Source organism: Archocentrus centrarchus, chromosome 6 (genome assembly GCF_007364275.1).
Source record: "Archocentrus centrarchus isolate MPI-CPG fArcCen1 chromosome 6, fArcCen1, whole genome shotgun sequence".
Taxonomy (NCBI): domain Eukaryota; kingdom Metazoa; phylum Chordata; class Actinopteri; order Cichliformes; family Cichlidae; genus Archocentrus; species Archocentrus centrarchus.
Window position 1 is genome coordinate 28,445,989 of NC_044351.1, and position 19,257 is coordinate 28,465,245.

At 42.2% G+C, this 19,257-nt stretch overlaps 1 protein-coding gene across 1 annotated transcript in view; it reads left to right on the plus strand.

The window, feature by feature from the left end:
* The window catches only part of hipk2 (homeodomain interacting protein kinase 2), a 65,769-nt gene that overhangs the window by 36,019 nt on the left and 10,493 nt on the right, over positions 1-19,257 (plus strand). Inside the window, 5 exon segments of the mRNA XM_030731809.1 lie at positions 11,473-11,596; positions 12,277-12,396; positions 13,726-13,812; positions 17,059-17,243; positions 17,376-17,538. Of these exon segments, the coding sequence (XP_030587669.1) occupies positions 11,473-11,596; positions 12,277-12,396; positions 13,726-13,812; positions 17,059-17,243; positions 17,376-17,538 (679 nt within the window).

Consider the following 19,257-nt stretch of genomic DNA (forward strand, 5'->3'; position numbering starts at 1 on the left):
CACAGTGCTCACAGAGAGTGCACAGAAAGACAAGTTGACAGAGGAGGGAAAGAAATAACAAAAGTGCTAGACAGAAGGGCAAGAAAAAAAAAGACAGTTTCTCTTTTTATGTGTGATACGATTTTATGTCTGAAAAACTGTAAATGCGTCATGTTAAACACTAGTTTACAATCCACATTGACTCCAGCAGGCACCTCCAGTGTTGCTGCTCCACAGTTCATTCTTGCACTGTTGCTTCCAACTCTACAACAAAAGGAAATGTTCAGAGCCAGAATGCCTTTGTTGTGTATGTGTGTGTGTGTGTTAACTGAGAGGGGACAGTCTTCCCTCTAGGCAAGGTAAGGTAAGACAGGAAAACACCTGGTTAGGAAAGGCAATCATCAGTTATATAGATGCCAGGGGACATGCATATTGGTGTAGAATGTCTTTTGCTTATAAAAAAAAACAACAACAAAAAAACACACAATGAAAGTTTGCTGCCCTCTGTGTCTTGTCATGCATCAGTGAAAAAGTTGAACACTGTCATTAGAGCAACAGTCTTGAATTTGAGGTTATCATTTGGCTTGTAAATATACTTGGCCTATATCAGTGGTTATAGTTTTCTGTGTTGAGAAGAAAAATGCAAACAAATGATGCTTATTGGTAATGTCACTTGATAGCTTCCTTCTTATGCAAACTTCCTTGCATAAATCCTATGTGTGTTTGGCTATTTCAGAGGTTATTGTGAAAGAAATAATCAAGTAATGTTATTATTTAGTTATGTATTTTTTAATAACATTAATCATTTAATGGTTCCAGCTACTCAAATTTTAGGATTTTCTCCCTTGATTATAAAACTGATAATTCAAATTATCATTCTAATTCTATTATATAAACGCTAGTAATTGTCATGGTGTTAATTCCAATTGGAAAGCAATTCTCCTGATTTCCTCATGATGGTGAGTCCACCGCAGTGATTCAGATGAGGCAAAACCTACTTAGTATAGCACATTTCTGTTGCTTTCATTGTTAACCAGACACATAAACACATCTAAGATTTGTGTGCTTTGCTTAGGTGGGGGAGATAGCAGTGAGATAGCCAGGACATGTAGCGCAATCTGAGTTTCATCCAGATTACTGAAGATTGAATTAAATCTGTCTACTGTCTCTTTGAGTGAGGCCATGGCAGCAGAAATAATATCATTTTGCCCCTAATAATTGAATCTTCAAGTATGGCTACATGAAAAGGATAATGCTGTATTGATTTTTGCTGTCCAGCAATTGTTTTCCTTTGATAGACAGTGTATGTCATATTAAATGCTGAGCATGCCTTCATTGTTTGTCATAGTCCTATAGGGGTGGGAGAAAATTAACACTCTCTTTATGGCAGAGGGAAGGAAAAACAATCCAGGAGTATTGTCATTGAAAGGTGATTAACTGTGACTATACTTACAAATGACTGCAGGGCGCTGTTGCTTGGCCAAATTAATTACCTGTCATTGTGACTGATTGTTTTTGAAAACAGCTCTTCTTATTGTTGCTGGCTCTATTGAAAGAGTTCGCACTGCATTTTCACCAGACTGTACTAACATAAATACAAATACCAGTGATCAAAGGCAAAATTACAGTAAATGGTGAGTTCCTATTTAGTATTACTGTCAATTCTTGTATTTTTTTTTTGTTTGTTTGTTGTTTCTTGGACAAGTGTTGCTCAGATTGAATGAACATCAGAGACTTCTTTGGGCTGTTGTTTTAATACAGTACACAAAAGTGTACGTGTGCCACAACATTTGACTACAGTGTGCCAAAGGTTTTGAGAAAGAAAGCACACAGAAAGCATCTGTCCACTGTATGACTCTCAGGGCTGCTCTTGACTCGAGTAAACTGTAGCTCTTGTTGTCAAGTATGCAAAAACACAGCATACACAACAATATCTGTCTCATTTCATTTGTCCTAGCGAGGAGACTGGTTTGTGATGAGGCTACAGGGGAACATCCTATTTGTCCAAATTCCTCCATAAAGCCTTAATAATCCTGCTGTTGTTTCTCTATGTGATGACATTTCTAATTCTTGTCAGGGAAGAATGCAGCGTGACTAACTGTGTTAAGAGTGTGTGAAAACTCACCAGGCAGGCAGTATGCTGGGATACATAGAGGAACTTGGGTCTTACAATCAGAGATCGTGATCGACAGAGGCTTCACCTTCCCCAAAGGATGCTCTGGAGGACACGCATGTTTTGGGATATATGAATTTTCTTGCATGATTATGTGATTGCTGTCATGCATGTGTGATGTTAATTGTTGCAGAAAGGCTCAGGAGGGTCAGTCTTTGTGTTGGATTAACGTCTGACCACATCTGGGTGACAATCTGGATCAGCCGCTGTCAGTCTGTTCCATCCACTGTCTAATTAACCATAAGCCTGCTGCACTCTAGGGACCTTACTGAAACACACATGCACCACGGCATAGCACTCTACACAGAAAGATAGTGAGGGATGCAGTGGAGCAGACAGATCGAAGGAGTGCTGTAAGCCAGGGAAGATTATCCAGGAGGACTCTCCTTGTGTTAAATTTTAGAGAGATGGGGAGCTGCTCTATTCTATAGGACATATGTGAGGTTTAGTTACAGCTCTCTGCAGCCCCGTAGCTTGTGGTAAGGCAGTGCAGCCTTGGGCACCGAGAATTCATGTCACACACAGCAGAATTTGATTAGGCAGGAGATGGTATTACTGCCTGACCTGGTAGGAGGAAGGAAGAGGGTAGTCAAACAAGGGATGGCGATAGAGAGAGGGAGGGGTGAAGGATGTAAAAGGGGTCTGGGCGGAGATAGAGAAATGGAGCACATGCACTGTAGCGTATGTGCCCCAACCTTGCACAAGCCAGGGTGGGGGTAAGGCAGAGGGGGATTTTTCAGTCTGCCTTGCAAATTTCTCCCCATGTTCTCTTTCACTTGCCCCAGAAATAAGGACCCACTCAAGCAGAGCAATGTGTATGATTGAAACTGTGTATGTGCACGTGTTTCGTCTCTGTGTTTGTGTGTGGCAGGTAGACATATGTCATTACGACGGGTGCACGGCACCCCTGTGGCTCCTAGCTATATGTTCCCAGGCACCGCATTTCAAATGGATTTTGGGCGTCTGTTGTTTTATCACATATCCAGTATGCATGGCTCCACTAGCCAGCCACATTGACTCTGCCCCCTCTTTCTCTCGCTCCCTATCACTTAATCTCTGTCTTAGTTACCCTAAATCAACAGAATGAGACATATTGATGCAAAACCTTACAATTTCTTGCTCTAAACTTTACTGGACTGCAGCAGCTGCTGAAAAAAAAAAATAGGGAAAAAATGACAATAACACAGACAAGAGAAAATAGACAAACCACAAGTGAAAGAGGGAGACAGTCAGTCAGTCAAGCAAGCAGATGAGACTGTGTTTGCTTTGGCCAGCAGTTTACATAACTGTCTTGCTGGGCTTTTCAACTGAAAGGCTCCAGTACAATATTATTATATGATATATGGTATATTTTCAGATTTTGCCTGGGCTCTGGGCTGTCCTGTTGTGGCTTGCGCTCTGCTGGATGAATTCTCTGACTTTTCTTCTGATTGTATGCCAGCGTCAGATGGAGCTGAGAAAGGGGTTTAATTCAAGCTCCCTGATTCTCCTGTACACTCCAATTTGCTGAAGTGATCAAGCTTGGGTTTAAGCATCTCTCAGCCATAAGCAGACGCAATCTCATCTGCCTGACTCACCCCATGCACCCGTCTGCACAGTGTCTCGCTGCCCGTTGTGCTGCTTTCCTGTCTGTTGTTGTGAATGTTTCCAACCATGGTGACAAGCGTGCCAGCTGTTTAAACTTGTTGACTGAGTGACTGCACGATAGAATGCGGTATGGTCTGTCTGTTTTTCTGCTTTTTGTTTGGATCTGCCCCCTCATAGTAAGCACTCTGTGACACATTTTTCCTCTGGGTTTGATAATGGTGACTAACAGAGTATGAGGGTGCAGTGGCATCTTTCTGAAGGGTCAGCAGTGGCACTTTAATACTTTCCAAGAAATGTGTCCTTCTTTTTTTTTTTGTTTTGTTTTTTTTTCTCTCTACTTCATGGATGTACTCATTTTTAGGTTATCATTCGGAGAATCAAACTAAAGTTGGATTTACATAGAAACGAGCTTGCCTGCGAGTTGGGTCAGTGTCAGGCCAGTGGCCACTAGACTGGCCTAATAATGTCTGACTGTCATTCCACTGCTCTAATAGGCATGGAGAGACTTGAGGCTCCCTTTCGGCATCCCCTAAATCTTCTCTCCAGGCTGTCTGTACAGACAGCACCACTGTATGACAGATACCCATCATTTACTGATGGCAAATCCTTCCCGGCACTCCTTCCTTTGACAAGGCAGGCAGAGGGACAGACTATATGTGCATGTGTGTATGTAGGTGTGTGGGTGGGTATTGATCGAGAGGGCATCCATCTTCCATTGTTGTGCCCACCCCTCCCTATCCATCTTTCATTCCTTCATCTCTTTTCTGTCACTTATCCTCCTCCCTCTGTCTCCATCCTTGTTGAAGGAGGTCTGTCCCTTTGACCCCTGTACCAGGCAGTGAGGGGTGGAGTATAGAGGGTACTGCCAGGAACCCCTGAGAGCACAATCTTTGCAGGTGAACATGAGATGTATTACTGATATGAGCAGCTGCATGCTGGAGAATAATGATAACCACAGGAAAGAGGCAATTACCAACTAAGAACGACGAAGCAGCGCGTAGACGTCGAATCGAACCACAGAGCTCCGCTGTAGCTGCAGTCATTGTTTTGTTTTTGCGCACGTTAAGTTTTCTAATGGAAAGAAAGAGAAGGGGCAGGTGAAAAATGGGACTTTACTGCCTCTCCTAACAGGGGAAGTCTCTATAGCAGCAAATGTATTGCCAGGGCAGTAAAATATGTTTGCTGTCCTGTTATTTAACAGTAAATCTGATATGTTATCTAATACTGCTGTGAATACAATGATTTGATAACAAGCCAGTATGTAATAACAAAGGGTCATGCAACGTGACAGAATGTGGCATATCCTGTGTGCTAATATTGACTGTGCCATGCTGCGACAATGTGCCATGTGTGCCACAGTGACAGAGGTGGCTGTCTGCCCACTGAATATTTCATTATATAAAATGCCTCAAACAGGAAGGAGGAGTTATATGTGAGATGGTGAGACTGGTGAAGAGCGAGCAGGGAGGATGAATGTGTAATATGTAAATGCTATGCTAACTCTGTTACAGTTTCAAGGCTGCTGTACACCAGGTTGTGTTGAATCAGCAGACACCCATATCACCCGTAGTTTATATTGACTAGCTTTGATGCACTGGAAGTGCTGTAATCGCAATTCATGTAGACGCTGAGTTATTGTTAATATGTTTCTGAACATTTCCCTATTTCTTTATGCATTATCATCACAGTCCCATGCTTTTGAATGACTACTTCTTTTGATGTTGATCCCTCGCTTTGTATGAAACATCCTCTCTCCTATTTTCCTTCCATAAGCTTTCGTTTGCCTTGTTGGAGTGTATTTCTGGACCCACAGGAAATGCTAATATTTTAACAGGTAAAACAATGACAGGCTTGTCAGCGCTTTTGCTGTGCCTTTTTCTGAGAGTAAGGAAAAGAAAAAAGAGAGAGAGGAAGGCCTGTTTTCAAGACCTTGAACACCAGGAATGTCGCCCCTACTTCGAGAGTAAGACAACATCTCTCAAGGACTCTGTTAAAAAGTTTGCCTTGTCCAGATATCCCCCTCCCCTTTCTGCTCCTCAACCACCTGGAATGCACAAGCTCTAAATTTAAATGTGATCTGCAGTCCCTGCTTGCATAAAAGCAAATTTACACAATCTTTGTATCTCATGATTGGCTTGTGCTCTGTACAGCAATTTCTAATGTAATGAGAGCAGGCGTAGCAGTTTGTGAGGTGTAGTGTATATGTACTGTATATAAGTGTGTGTGTGCGTGTGTGTGTCTTGGGTTGGAGCCACAGGTGCATGGCAGGGGGTGTAACTCCGCACATTGATTTCACAGCCAGCAACCACCATGCAATATATCTAGGAAAGTGTTTCTCTATGGTGCACCTTCAAAGAGGCTGTGGAGGAATCTTTGAGGGCATGAATATGTAGATGAATACCCAGGGGGAGGAAGGGAGTCATTCGCAGCACCAGCCCGAGCCTTTTACATTAAGCAAGGGTAAAGCGTGGGATGGAAGGAAAGGAAGAGGCAAAGAGAAGGGAGGAAAAAGGGAAAATTGAAGGGGATAAAGTGGAGAAAAGTCAATGGCAGCCTTTTTTCTCATGAAGTGCTTTTTCCTGTTAGTACCGGACAGCAATCTCTGTCCCCTACCATCACTATTTCATAACTTTTCTTTCTGCCAGTATAAGATTATACTGGCTATGTTTGCTACTATACTTATTTACTTTGAGGATGCCTTCTGCTCTTTACCTATAACTGCCTGGCTATTCAATAAAATATTGTTACATAAAGGCCAATGATGAAGTCTTTGAAATGGAAAGAAAAAGATCAAACCCATTACCAGAGACTGACTTATTATGTGTAAGTATGTGTCTATGTAAATGCTGTCTGGTTCCAGGGATCCATCAGTCTCCCTTGTGGAGCCAAGCTAAGGGAAGGTCAGCCTGATGGATACATCCTGACATGCACACAGCCTGTGATGTCAGCTGTGTGCGTGTATCAGTGTGAGCATATCCGTGTGTGCCTATGTGTGTGTGTGTGTGTGTGTGTGTGTGTGTGTTGGGGGGGGCTGTTTGGCCAGCCAAGTGCAGGCACTGTTCAGCAGAGCAGAGGGCGGACAGGCAAGCCGGGAGGGGAGCACTCGCCTGGCCTCAGCGCCCTAGTTTGAAGGATTTAATGCAGTGTGTGTGAGTGTGTGTGCATATGTATGTGTGTGGGTTGCTACTGGCAAAAGGGTGGTAAGAAGGTGGGGGTACGGGGTGAGGTGTAGGGGTTGGGTGGGTTGGCAGAGGGCTGGGTGAAAGGGCTGAGGTGAAGGGGGTGGGCTGGGGTGGCAGAAGAAAGGCGCCATTCATGAGTCGTGCCATCTCTGAGTCCTAACGGGGCTGAGGCTCATCAATGACCAGGCCAGCTGGGAGGATGTCAGTATGCACACACTCTCTCTCTTGCTTTCCCTCTCTCTCCCACCCTTCTTCTTTCTTTTGTCAAGGACCAGTGCTGTCAGAGACTCTAGCCAGAACACTGAGGCCTCTCATGCAGTTGGGTCCCCATTCAAATCCAGTGAGAGTCTCTGGCTAACTGGTGTTTTGTACACTGACTACACTGTATTTGACACGTATGGCCTGGTGCACTCTGGTGGAAGAAGCTCACCACCACTCCCAAAGAGGCACTGTCTGTTGTAGCCTGACCAACTGGAGATGAGCTAGGTGAGGTGCAGTTTAAGGTCAAATAAATTGCTAGTGCCAACTGAATATAGCATGCTCAGATGGTGTATCCGAACCCCAGAACTGAGGTATTTGAATACACCAGATGATGAAGAACACAGAGTAGTTTTTTCTACTGATGCTGCTCTACAGAGGCAAAGTGAAATTCCTTTAGCTTCACCATCATGTTTACATTTTGTTCAGATGACTGAAATATGAATTGTATAGACTGAGATATTCCTGCCCATCGCAGGATAACGAGTTAATGAGTTTTCATTTGATATTTTTGATCAAATGCCAGGAAAACTAATGCAGTTCTCATTAGTCTCAGCTGTTGGACGTTTTGTGCTCATCAGCAAAAGTCAGCATGCAGATGTACTTGACCAGGATGATGAACATGATATACATTAAACCAACTGAAAAAACAGCATCTTAGTACACTGTCAGTAATACCACTTTGCTGGACTGCAAACTCAGAAATCTGATAAATTGTCTCTGGCTTTATAGTATGTCCTGTTGGATATTTTCAGTTCTATTTTGTTTTTTAAAGATGGTAATCTTGAAATAATGGATGGATGGATGGATGGAAGATTCAAAAACCAAGACTGTGACCACAAACCACCTGGCTGCTCATGTGCTATTTTACCTACAATGGAGATGAAGGAGGCATTTTTAGCATTAAAAACTGATATGATCCTATATGTATGAATTGTCATCTCTTTTGTGCTAGTACTTAAGAAAGGAAAGGGGGACAGGAAAGAAGCGAGGCTTGCGAGCCGTGCATATGTGTGTGCTGTTTATCACTGCCAGGGAAAGGCCTGCATCAGCAGCAGCTGTGGGGTGCTTTGCATGCAATGGCAGACGCGCATTGGATGGGGGAGATTTGCATTTGTGGTTTCATATCATGAGCACCGATGTTACTCCCTCTCTTCCTTCCTCCCCTGCACTCTCTTTCTTTGTTTCTCTGCTGATCTGGAGGAGCTTTCTGTGAGAGGCAGAGGAGCATTGAGAACAGCCTAAGCAGAGCAGTGGAGCAAAGCTGAGAAGGTTCAGGCTGAAATGGATCCAAGCATAACGTAAACATTAGCAACTCTTTCAGTCACACGCAGACACAGGCAAAGTACATGTCAAAAACAGCTACACATGCATACAAAAGCCATATTAAAACAGCACTAATTGCACACTCAAGGTATAACTTGTTGAAGCTAATATGACATTAAAATCAGTGACACGCATATGCTTTAGCTCTTTTTATAAGTTAAAGTCACTGATGAGTCGTATAAGAACACAAAGGGTGACGTGGAAGGTCCTGTGGTCTCCATCATTCTGTCCACTAGAATCACATTGATTTAGGGGACCATCAGATGAAAGGCTTTCCTGTGTCTTTCATCTTCACATGCATTTTGAAGGGGAACATTTCCTCAAAAGCAGCCTTTATTGTGTGAATAACCCCCCCCCCCCCCCCCCCCCTTTTTTTTTTTTGAAGCTTGTAATGGCTCATTCATATTTTTGGTTGCTTATATTTAAATCAGTTTTATTTTGTTCTTTGTGGAAAAATCATATTTATGCAAATAAGGTGCTATACGTTTTGGGATTTTGTGTAGGAATATGTGAATCCTATTTAGATGACAAATGCACCACGGAGCTGCCTGGTTCTTGGTTTCATTATACTGTTAAAAAAAAAAATTGCATAGGTAATATTAATGCCACAGCGCTGCCTACGTCTGTTATTAACATCTGCGCTGACAGCATGATAAGCTAAGAGCCGAGAGTACAGATGATGATACTGGAATGTAAACAGTGCAGAATATAGAAAAAACATCTGTGTTTTGTTCCAAGTTTGTCAAACTGTTTTGCGATGATATCCTTTTTAAGTTTTTTGACATCAAAACTCAAAACTGACCTAGACTGCGACACATTGCTATAAAATAAGATGCGCTTTTGATTTCCTTGCAAAGTTTGAACAACCTCATTTTTGCCACCATTTCTAGTGGTGTACACTTTTGCATATGTCAGCATATGTCCTCAATGAAGCTGCAGCCACTCTAATAACCTGTTGGAGGAGGGTCATACTGACTCTGGTCCTGGTGTCCATCTCTTCACTTTTCAGTAGTCCTCCCTGTTCCCTCTGATATCACCTCCTAGCAGACTCCTTTACGCCGCTCTGGCAGCCTTTTTGACAGATTTCTCAGCTCATTGTGTGCAATGTTGTCTTTGTATTGGTGTGTAATGGTGCCCTAAGATACTGTTGCTAGAGTGTTGTCTTGGTGTCTGTTCCAGTGCTGCCCTTAAGACCCCAATAACCACTTTCTGTGACAGGAGTTCTTCACTGAGCAAAGCACTGCATCCCCATTTTCTTTATTTTTGCCTCTGCCTATAAGGAACTTTCTCTTCCTTTTGCTCCTATTTTGTGCAGTATCTCATTGTCTATCCCTGTGGTGCCTTCTGCCTCTATACATTAGCCGTATCTGAGTGTACAATGAATCGCCTGTGCCCTCTTTTCATTTCACCCCTCATCAGCGAGCAATGAATAGGGAGCAGGGGGGCTACAGTTGGAAATTTGCTTTTAAGTACCGGGTATGTGAGGTATGCTCATTCATTCTCTTCCAAACCCCCTGGCTGCCCTCAGACCACTCACCCATTGCTCCCCTACTGCTCTATGAAGTCCTATAACGTACCCCATGCTGTTTTCCACATTCTCTGTTTCCCTGGTTTGTTCACTTACAGCGGGCCCAAGGCCAGACCCCCCCTCATTTCACTCTCCATGACCAAAAATCTTGGGGGGGGGGTTACCATGGTCACAGCAATCAGCAATGTAGACTTGAAACTTTCCGAGATCTGCCTCAAGCTCCTGTGAACTATGTGTCATGCTGTTAATATGCTATTAATGAATCAAGAGGGATTTCAGTTTCAGTAATTCAGTTTACTTTTGTTTTTTGGGGCTAAGTGACTACATCTTACCAATAGTTAACATCTTAGACTTAAGACACCTCACCCCATCCCCCAAACTGCATGGTGATGACAGCCAGAGAACCTCTTGAAAGTGCTTTGGATTGTTAGCGAGCAGAAACACTGTGTTCTTGGTTATTTTAAGCCCCATCAGAGACGTGAGCTCACAAGAAGTGTATTAGTCTTTTTGACAGGACATAAAACGTGTTGAATGAAATTTGGGAATTGCTTGGGACTGCAGCACTGCTCAAATAACTAAAACAATATTTCTTCCTTTTTATCAAATCATAGCTATTTATCTCCTCTAGAACTTGTACTTTTTTGTGTGTTTTTCTGCAAATAGGAAAAGCCTCTTTGGAAATTAATTACTGGCATTTTTAACTTCATCGCAACTAAGTCCAGATGAATAACTCCTTGGTCTGGCAAGTTCATGGCATAGTTGCCTAAATGTCACTTTATGTCTGTGGACTGTGAAACTTTATAAAAGATTACGATACTACCTCTATCCCATGTCTGAGTAGCAGAGATGGAGCTCAGTGATTGGTGCTTCTACATGGGTATCAATCAGCTTTTGTGTGTGCAAGGTGCTACCTTGGAGCAGCCTAAACAAAAGATATGAAAAAAAAAGTGACACCCTGCTGACTTTAGAAAAAAAAAAATTCTCAAGGCTGCATTGAGAGATCAATGTTAAGACAACAAAAGTGTCTGCAGACATTGTGAAATAATTGAATTGACTATCCTGGTGTGGAGCTGTAGATTGTGTACAAAAATATGTCTTTATTTTATGCATGAATAGAATAGAATAAAACAGAATGCCTTTATTGTCGTTATACAGGATGTACAATGAGATTGGAGTGTCTAATTCAAATGTGTTGGTTTTAGGAATCAACCTTCAAGTTGTCCCCCCCTGTTCTCTCCCTCATATACGATGTCCATTATTTAATCTTTTGACCTGTGTGTACTACAATCTTTTGTTGTCATATAAAATTTGAGGAGAAAGCTCCTCACAATGTTTTTTATTAGATGTGATTTTACATGAAACATGGTAGTGCAGTAGTTTGGTTTAAGAGAAATAATGACCAAATTTCTAACTGTGCTATGTGTTTTCTCTGTCCGCAGAGCTCCAGAGATCATCTTGGGTCTGCCTTTCTGTGAGGCCATAGACATGTGGTCCCTGGGCTGTGTGATAGCTGAGCTCTTCCTGGGATGGCCCCTCTACCCCGGAGCCTCAGAGTACGATCAGGTAACGCATGATGACTTATGAACAGCTGATGATTGTGTATTGGGTGCTTGTATACCCATAAATTCATGCAGTTATTTATGTCTGTGTGTGTGTGTGTGTGTGTGTGTGTGTGTGTGTGTGTGTGTGTGTGTGTGTGTGTGTGTTCTTTCTTCATGACTGTGGACTCTATGTGCTTGGGAGGGTGGGACGCTTCTCCCTGAAATCCCCTTGACAGCCCCTGATGATTCTTGCACAGCCTCCCTGTTTATCTGAACAGATGCCACAGAGCCACTTGTCCAATTAGTGCAGCCCCTGTGCTCCAAAGCAAGACATTGTCGCGTTCCTCTCTCTCACTATCATTCAGATGAGGCGCAGTGGGGGAACCTTGAGCAAGTTGTGCTACATCTCTATCTCCATCTCCAACAAGCTCTTCTGATTTTTCACAAATCGAAAAACTTAGCCTGCTTGATTTACAAGTCTCAGATCAGTTTTAGACTCTTAAGCTGAGGTCATGTTAGCTCGCTATCTATGCCTCTACTGGATTCGTTAACGTCAGCCATGATTTTCAAACTGCCAAAAGAACACCCTGAAGTTTTCTGTCATCAGCAAAAAAGAGTCATATCGCTCTTCAATGAAATGCAGCTTATGGTTCAATGCAGTATGTGAAACTCTTAAATGCATTTTTTCTTCCTCTTTTGCAGATCAGGTACATCTCACAGACACAAGGTCTGCCTGCAGAGTACCTGTTGAGTGCAGGGACAAAAACCACGAGGTTCTTCAACAGAGATCCAGACTCCACCTACCCTCTCTGGAGACTTAAGGTACACTTGGAATGATATAGACGCATCCGCACACAGCAGGTGATATGTCACCAGCTAAAGCTTTGCTACGACAAGTTGTAGTTAATATTCCAGAAACTGGTTACACTGTGAGACCTGTTGCTAGCTATAAACAAAGTGAGAGGGTAATAAGAGCACAATAGATCTGTGTGAGAGGATCTGGCAAATAAAAACTCAGTGTGATGAATGTAGCTTAGAGAGTTTCTGCTCTAACCAACTCTCATTGTCCTTCAATGTAGGCCAATCAATAAAGAGCTCCACTCCTTACTTTTTTACCCTCATTAACTTAATTTGAAATTTTGTGTGCCACACACATAGAGTTGCACATAGAGTTCTTTACTGTATTGACCTGCAAATACTGATACATTTCTGCAGGGTTTGCTGACGTTTTTTTTTTTTACTATGCTCATTCCTAAGAGTAATATTTTTCAAAGAGTTGAATACATTTGTTTTAATAAATCCCTGTAACATACAGCAGTGATTCACAACAACTGATCACTGGAACTGGCCAACACATAGTGACTTAGTGTACATGCTACAAAGTCAGATATTGTCCCATATTGTTTTGCAGCAGTTGTCAGGGAAGTGTGTTTCAAGTTTTTGCTGCATGTAAGAATTTCAAAGTCCTCTCTGAAAAGCTGTTATGATCTATGGGCTTACAAGGCTTGTTAAAAAAAAGGAAAGCGTCGTTGTCAGTTTAAAGAAGTGTGTTTTAAGTTCATAACAATAAGAGTTGACAGGAGCCTTGTAGGGAAGATACAAACATGGAGTAGAAACTTGCACTTGACTTGACATCACAACTTTAACTCCTCATGATTTTCTAGTGTCTTTGGTATGTGGAAAATCAGCCGTCAAGGCTTCTTTTTTTTTTTTTTTTCCACCATGAAGATTGACTGCTCAACTTTAATTTGACCATGGCATGTTTTTCTGTGTAACAGCAGCTGCATTGCTTAGCTGGCTGCATTTAAAAAAATATATATACTTTGTGTTTAGTGAGGAGGTTTCTAGTCAGATCACTCTTCAAAAAGACCACATGTTTTATAAAGTCGGGTGGTAAACCAAGACATTATATTGACTCAGTGTTTGTCATATATTGCATATATATTGCACATTTATATACAGTCATCACCATCTTCTTTCTTGGCTGTTAGATGAGTATTTCTGTGCTACCCCAGGGTTACTAAGAGGGTAAGCTGAGTCCTGCTGCACATCAACAACAAGAGGCTATAATGAGCCGAATGTAAATAGTGTGTTTCCAGAGGGGAAGTGAGATGGGATTTGAGAAGAACATCTGCTTCTTGTCTCCTCTAGACTCCAGAGGACCATGAGGGTGAAACAGGGATCAAGTCCAAGGAGGCTCGCAAGTATATCTTCAATTGCTTGGACGATATGGCGCAGGTATGCTGTTTCAGTATCACAAAGCACAACTTCTTCCTTCCCACAAATCACACAGTAGATGTATTATTTGCTTTTGCTCTGTCTTTTGCTTCCACCTGTCTCATGTTTGAAGCTTCTTTGATGGGGCTGTTCAGGTCCCAGGCCAGTTTGATCCATCACATCCTGAGAATTATCTATCAAACATTTGAAATCCCTTAAAATATTTATTTGGCCAAGGTCTGATCTCCAGCTGCAGTGTAGCTCCCCTTCTATATAGAATTTTACAGAGTGAAATGAAAGCAGCTGTTCAGTGAAACCCCTCCTCAACTCTGCTTCTGCTCTTCATTTTGCTTAACCACTATTTAATAACTTACAGACAGACATTTGAACTGAACATGTGGTGTGGCTGGTTAGCAGGTTTGATATGTACAGTTTGCTTTCTTATTTAAGCTGCAGTGAGTGTTGTGGCTGTGTCTCCACTTTGTACATCTGCAGTACCTATAAGTATGTAGAGGGCGAGGGGATGAAATGCTACCCCCCCCTTTCTTCTAACTAAGCAGTTTCCACACATACTGTACACATGCATATTCCAGGAGTTGCCTCTAGTTTTCTGGGCTGGCTTAGTGGGACCGACCCCATGTTGTTTCTACATGAATCTTGTCTTTCCCTGCAGCTCTGCATGTCACCTGTAGGAATTTGTTTATTTAGGAGATTGCATAACTTCAGGAAGTCATTATACTACATATGATTTATATAAAGAAAATCACTGCTGCTTAACACAGCCAAGTAATGCCACTTTCCTGTGTAACTGAGAATGAATTCATCTCTGCATGGTGGGAAAGTTCACATGTAGCCACGACATTTTGATAGGACGTGCCTGACAGTGACTGATAGCGAGTGTTGTTGTGTTCACCCTCACTTGGCTAAATACTGGTTCTGCTGGCAGATTTGGCAGTGGTGATAAAAATTACAGTGATTTTCCCAGGGCCTTTCAAATTTCTTACAGTACTCTGTCGTCATCATGCGCCCTGATTATATCCCTGATAATGACAAGCCGTGAGATATAAGGGATTTTTTTTTTTGTCCTGTTGGAATATGGTCATTTCCAACCAGCAGCCCTTTGGAAACTGTCCATGTGGATACGCAACACATGTATCTACTTAACTGATGGAGACAATTATGGTTGTCCAGTAGTGCCCAGGGCCGCTGTCAGGCTTGTCTGGAATAACATGCTGTAGGCTGGGACATGATAGTATCGCTTCCTTGGCTTGTGAGTTTACAGTTACCACATACACACAAACACACATGCAGCACGGAGTTTAATGAAACCAACCTGCACTGGTATGATATCCCCTGGGTCATCTCTGTCTTCTGTGCTTCAAGCTCTGTGTCCTGTCTTCCTTTACTACATAAACACAGATACAGCAGAGCTGCATCGGCTTAATGTGGGAGAAAACTATCTATTTTGCCCCATCTCACTATCCTGACCATATAAACAACTCAGCATTGTGGACATCTGCCTCTGCGTGTATAATGGATGATATAGCTGAAGGCCTTGCAAGACACAGAGGCTGGGTGCCAGAAAGAGATAATGAACCTCCTTTCAGTTGTGGGAAATGTGTGGAGGCTTTAGTCACAAGTATATCTAATTTGAGTAAATCAGACACCAACTTACAGCAGATGCAGGACCCCACTAGGGGGCTGATTTAGATGGAAGGAAGGCCAAAAGTACTTGAAAATAGATTCATTTTGATCTGCAGTTCTTCAGCGTCTCTATTGGCTGAAGTCAAGTCACAGCAAGACGAGCAAGATTGTCTTCATCTAATCTTTCCTATATTATATCCTCCTCAACTACTCATCCAACTACTTAAAAATGAAACTACACATTATGGCTGTGTAGATGAAGGCCTGCATCCAATACGATGCCTCGCTCCACATTTCCTGAGGCGGTCCTTGACATCTGCCATCCCTGCGCGTACGCCAGAGAGTCATGTCAGTGCTTCTAACCGCACAGATGTGGTTCAATTAACAGCCATCGACATGCAACGCTGGCTATGTTAGTTGAACCCCTCATCTTTTTTATGTTGTATGTTTTTTGTGACCATTTTCATTGTTATTGAAAGTAAATAAATTATACCAGTATCTTTTCTATCTAATACATTCACATATCTTAATTCATTGGATGATGGAAAAATTCTTCTCTTCATGCGTCTTCTTATCCAGCCTGATTATTGTGCCACCAAACTGTGTACATTTCCCCAAAGTCATCTCTTCCACGAGCAGAGGACAGTGTGATTATTTCTTCCCTCATTCTGCAGATTACTCCTTTATCACAGCCAGTGGAGATGGCAAGCAGAGAGGGATGGTTACAGAACCTGAATAACCTGCATAGAGAAAGAGAATTGAATCAGATTAGCAGTGTTGACTGGCAGCACATCTGATAGGCCTTGGAGCAGGCCTAAAGATAAACATTGCATCTTTATGAAAAACAGTGCATGGGCAGCCACAATAAACAGGACTTGCCTGTCACTTGCTGCTGCCCCTTTCTTTGTCCTCATGCTGCCTGAAACTCTGCTTCATTGCTTGAGATCAGACTTGCTATATATCATGACCTTGTCCCACTTCCTCTATTCCTCACCCTACATGACAACCCAAAAGTAGACCTAAACATCAGAACTAGTTCACTGCTTAAAAAAAAAAAAAAATCTAATTCTGCTAACCATGTAGCTTTTCATTAAAGCAGAAATCTGCTGCTTTGCCCTGTATTTATCCACAACCTAAGCCGCAATGTTTATTACAGATGAAGCAACATGACGTTCCAAGGCAGCTTCTCAGAACCTATTTAGGTTAAGTTGTTCCACGTCAGCTTTTTCAGATCTACAGTACTCGCAAAATGGTGTCCTGTGTGAAAGGACTTTTTACTGGTTAGCCAATGTCAGTGTTTATTTGGTTCATGTTTTTTTGTTTGTTTTCGCGTCTCAGGAATAGATAAAAATCTCTGTGGAGGCGCCAGCCTGGAAGTATTTTAAGTGCTACTATGAATACCAGTACAAATGTTTATAATGCCACTAAGGTGCAAGGTTATCACTAGACTTTGTGACACCCTAACATAGGAGGCCTTGTGAGTATTAATAGGTCCCCCTATGGGAATAAGCTGTGGGAGAGATTTTTTTTTTTTGTCTTCTGCACAAACAGTAGAACCTTGAACACTAAATGAAAGGGTGTTTGAAATGCTAAATGGCTTGTATGTTTGTTTTGTGCCTTCAGGTGAACATGACGTCAGATCTGGAGGGGAGCGACATGCTGGCAGAGAAGGCTGACAGGAGGGAGTTCATCGACTTGTTAACCAAGATGCTGACCATCGATGCAGACAAGAGGATCACCCCAGTCGAAACACTCAACCACCCTTTTGTCACTATGTCTCATCTCCTCGATTTCCCACACAGCACACAGTACGATCTCAACAAGCCCTGCTGTTGTTGTTTATATAATTATCATTTTGAACAGTGAAGCAACATCTGCCACTGTCATCAGACACAGTGCTCATGCCTTGTCTGTCTCCCTCACTCTCTCTGTCCGTTCAGCGTGAAGTCGTGCTTCCAAAATATGGAGATCTGTAAGCGTCGTGTCAACATGTACGACACAGTCAACCAGAGCAAGACACCCTTTATCACCCATGTGGCCCCCAGCACCTCCACCAACCTCACTATGACCTTCAACAACCAGCTAAACACTGTGCATAGCCAGGTAAGAGTGAGCAAAAAAAAAACAAAAAACGCCCTCCTCATTCATCACTATTCTGAGAGAGATAAGAAAATTACTGTTACAGAACTTGTAGGTAGGTAAATGAGTTAAGCTGCAGTTTATGGTATTTCTCTGATAGGTTCCAATAAAATTCTGATAGAGGAAATTAATTAAGGAAAAAGGAAAACAAATTAAGGAAAAAAAAGCATATGAAGCCCTTCAAAATAAAGGTGTAGAATATAGAATGGAGCATGTAGAATAACACCTATACTGTATAAGTGCCCAAATGAATAATTAATGCAGAGCCAAAAATATGAACATATCAAACAGTCACTATCAAACAGTTCTGTTTAACTGACTGTTGACAGCTTAGTAGCCCATGAGCAGCTGTTTGTGCCTGTGTTCTATTTTTTTCTGTCCATTCTTCCTGTTTTTCTGCACATATCCATGCTTACTGCCTTTGTGCATGTATATCTGTTTGCCTGCATTTTGTCTGTGCCCCAGGTCCTATGGGATTGTCACAAAGTGCTGATTACACACATGACAAGCCACACTTCCTGCTTGCCTTGCATTCTGGGGCTTTCAGGCCTTAAGAATCCCTTTACCAGGCTTCCTCTCTCTGCCCCCCTCTCACTGCTGTCCTCCTCTGTCTTTTCTTCTTTCCTTCCATTTCCCGGGGTTGAGCCTGTGGTGCTTTACCGCTTCGTTCGCGTATGGTCTGTGAATCGAAACTGCTGACTTCTGGCATCTGCCGGAATCACCAAGCGTCTGGTTGCCAAGGTTTTCCAGATTGTGCTTAGTTACAACTCTTGCCTCTCTCTCCCTACCCCTCTCTTTAGTAACAGAGTTCTTTATCACCAACTATATCGAACAGCTCACACTGAGTAGAATGCGACAAAAAACCCAATCTTGCTGTGATTTAAATGGATTAACATTCCCTCAGCTTGTCTTTTTCTGCGCCTGGCTCTGAGGGCGTATAGACAGAGTTAAGTTAGTGATTTATTCAGCTCGATTCAGTGCAAGACCGGAATGCATCTGGCCTGTATTTTGCTTGTTTATGATGAATGCCATAGTGGCATATTGATTATGTTCTCTCCCCTGGTGTTCATCAAAGATTGCTAAAGAGAGCAAATGAAAAATGAAAGCACTGTCTTTGTGTTTCCCTCCATCCCAATGTACAACTAATGAAAGGGCTAAAAATTAGACTGTGTCTTGTGGTGCATATACTGCTTACAAGCTGAACAAACGGTGTCTCTTAAAAGCATTTGTTTGTATCTAGGATGTTCCCAGGCAAAGTCTTAGTAATCCACATGCCTTATTAATGGTCAAGACATGCTGGAGTTACCTAAGCTTGCATAATTATACAATGACTGTTGGCTGTTAAATATTGCTTCTGTCATGCATAATTGATTTGGAGGCTAGATAGTGAAGCTGTGATATGAATGTCAAATATGGCTGCAGCGTATTATATTGGCCTATTATTAGTCTGTAACATTTACATTTAAACTGGCTTATAATAACTCATAACTTAAACATTCCCATTTAAGGCAACTTGATTATAAGAGAGATGTTTATGCTGCTGTGTGGTTGTATTTATGGCAAACTGAGATATGCGAAGCATCAATAAATTAAGTATATTGTCAGAATGGATTTCCTGTCCAGCGGTGCATTATTCTAGTCAAGGTCCGTATGCCAGGAAACGCTGTAAATGATCAGTCTAAC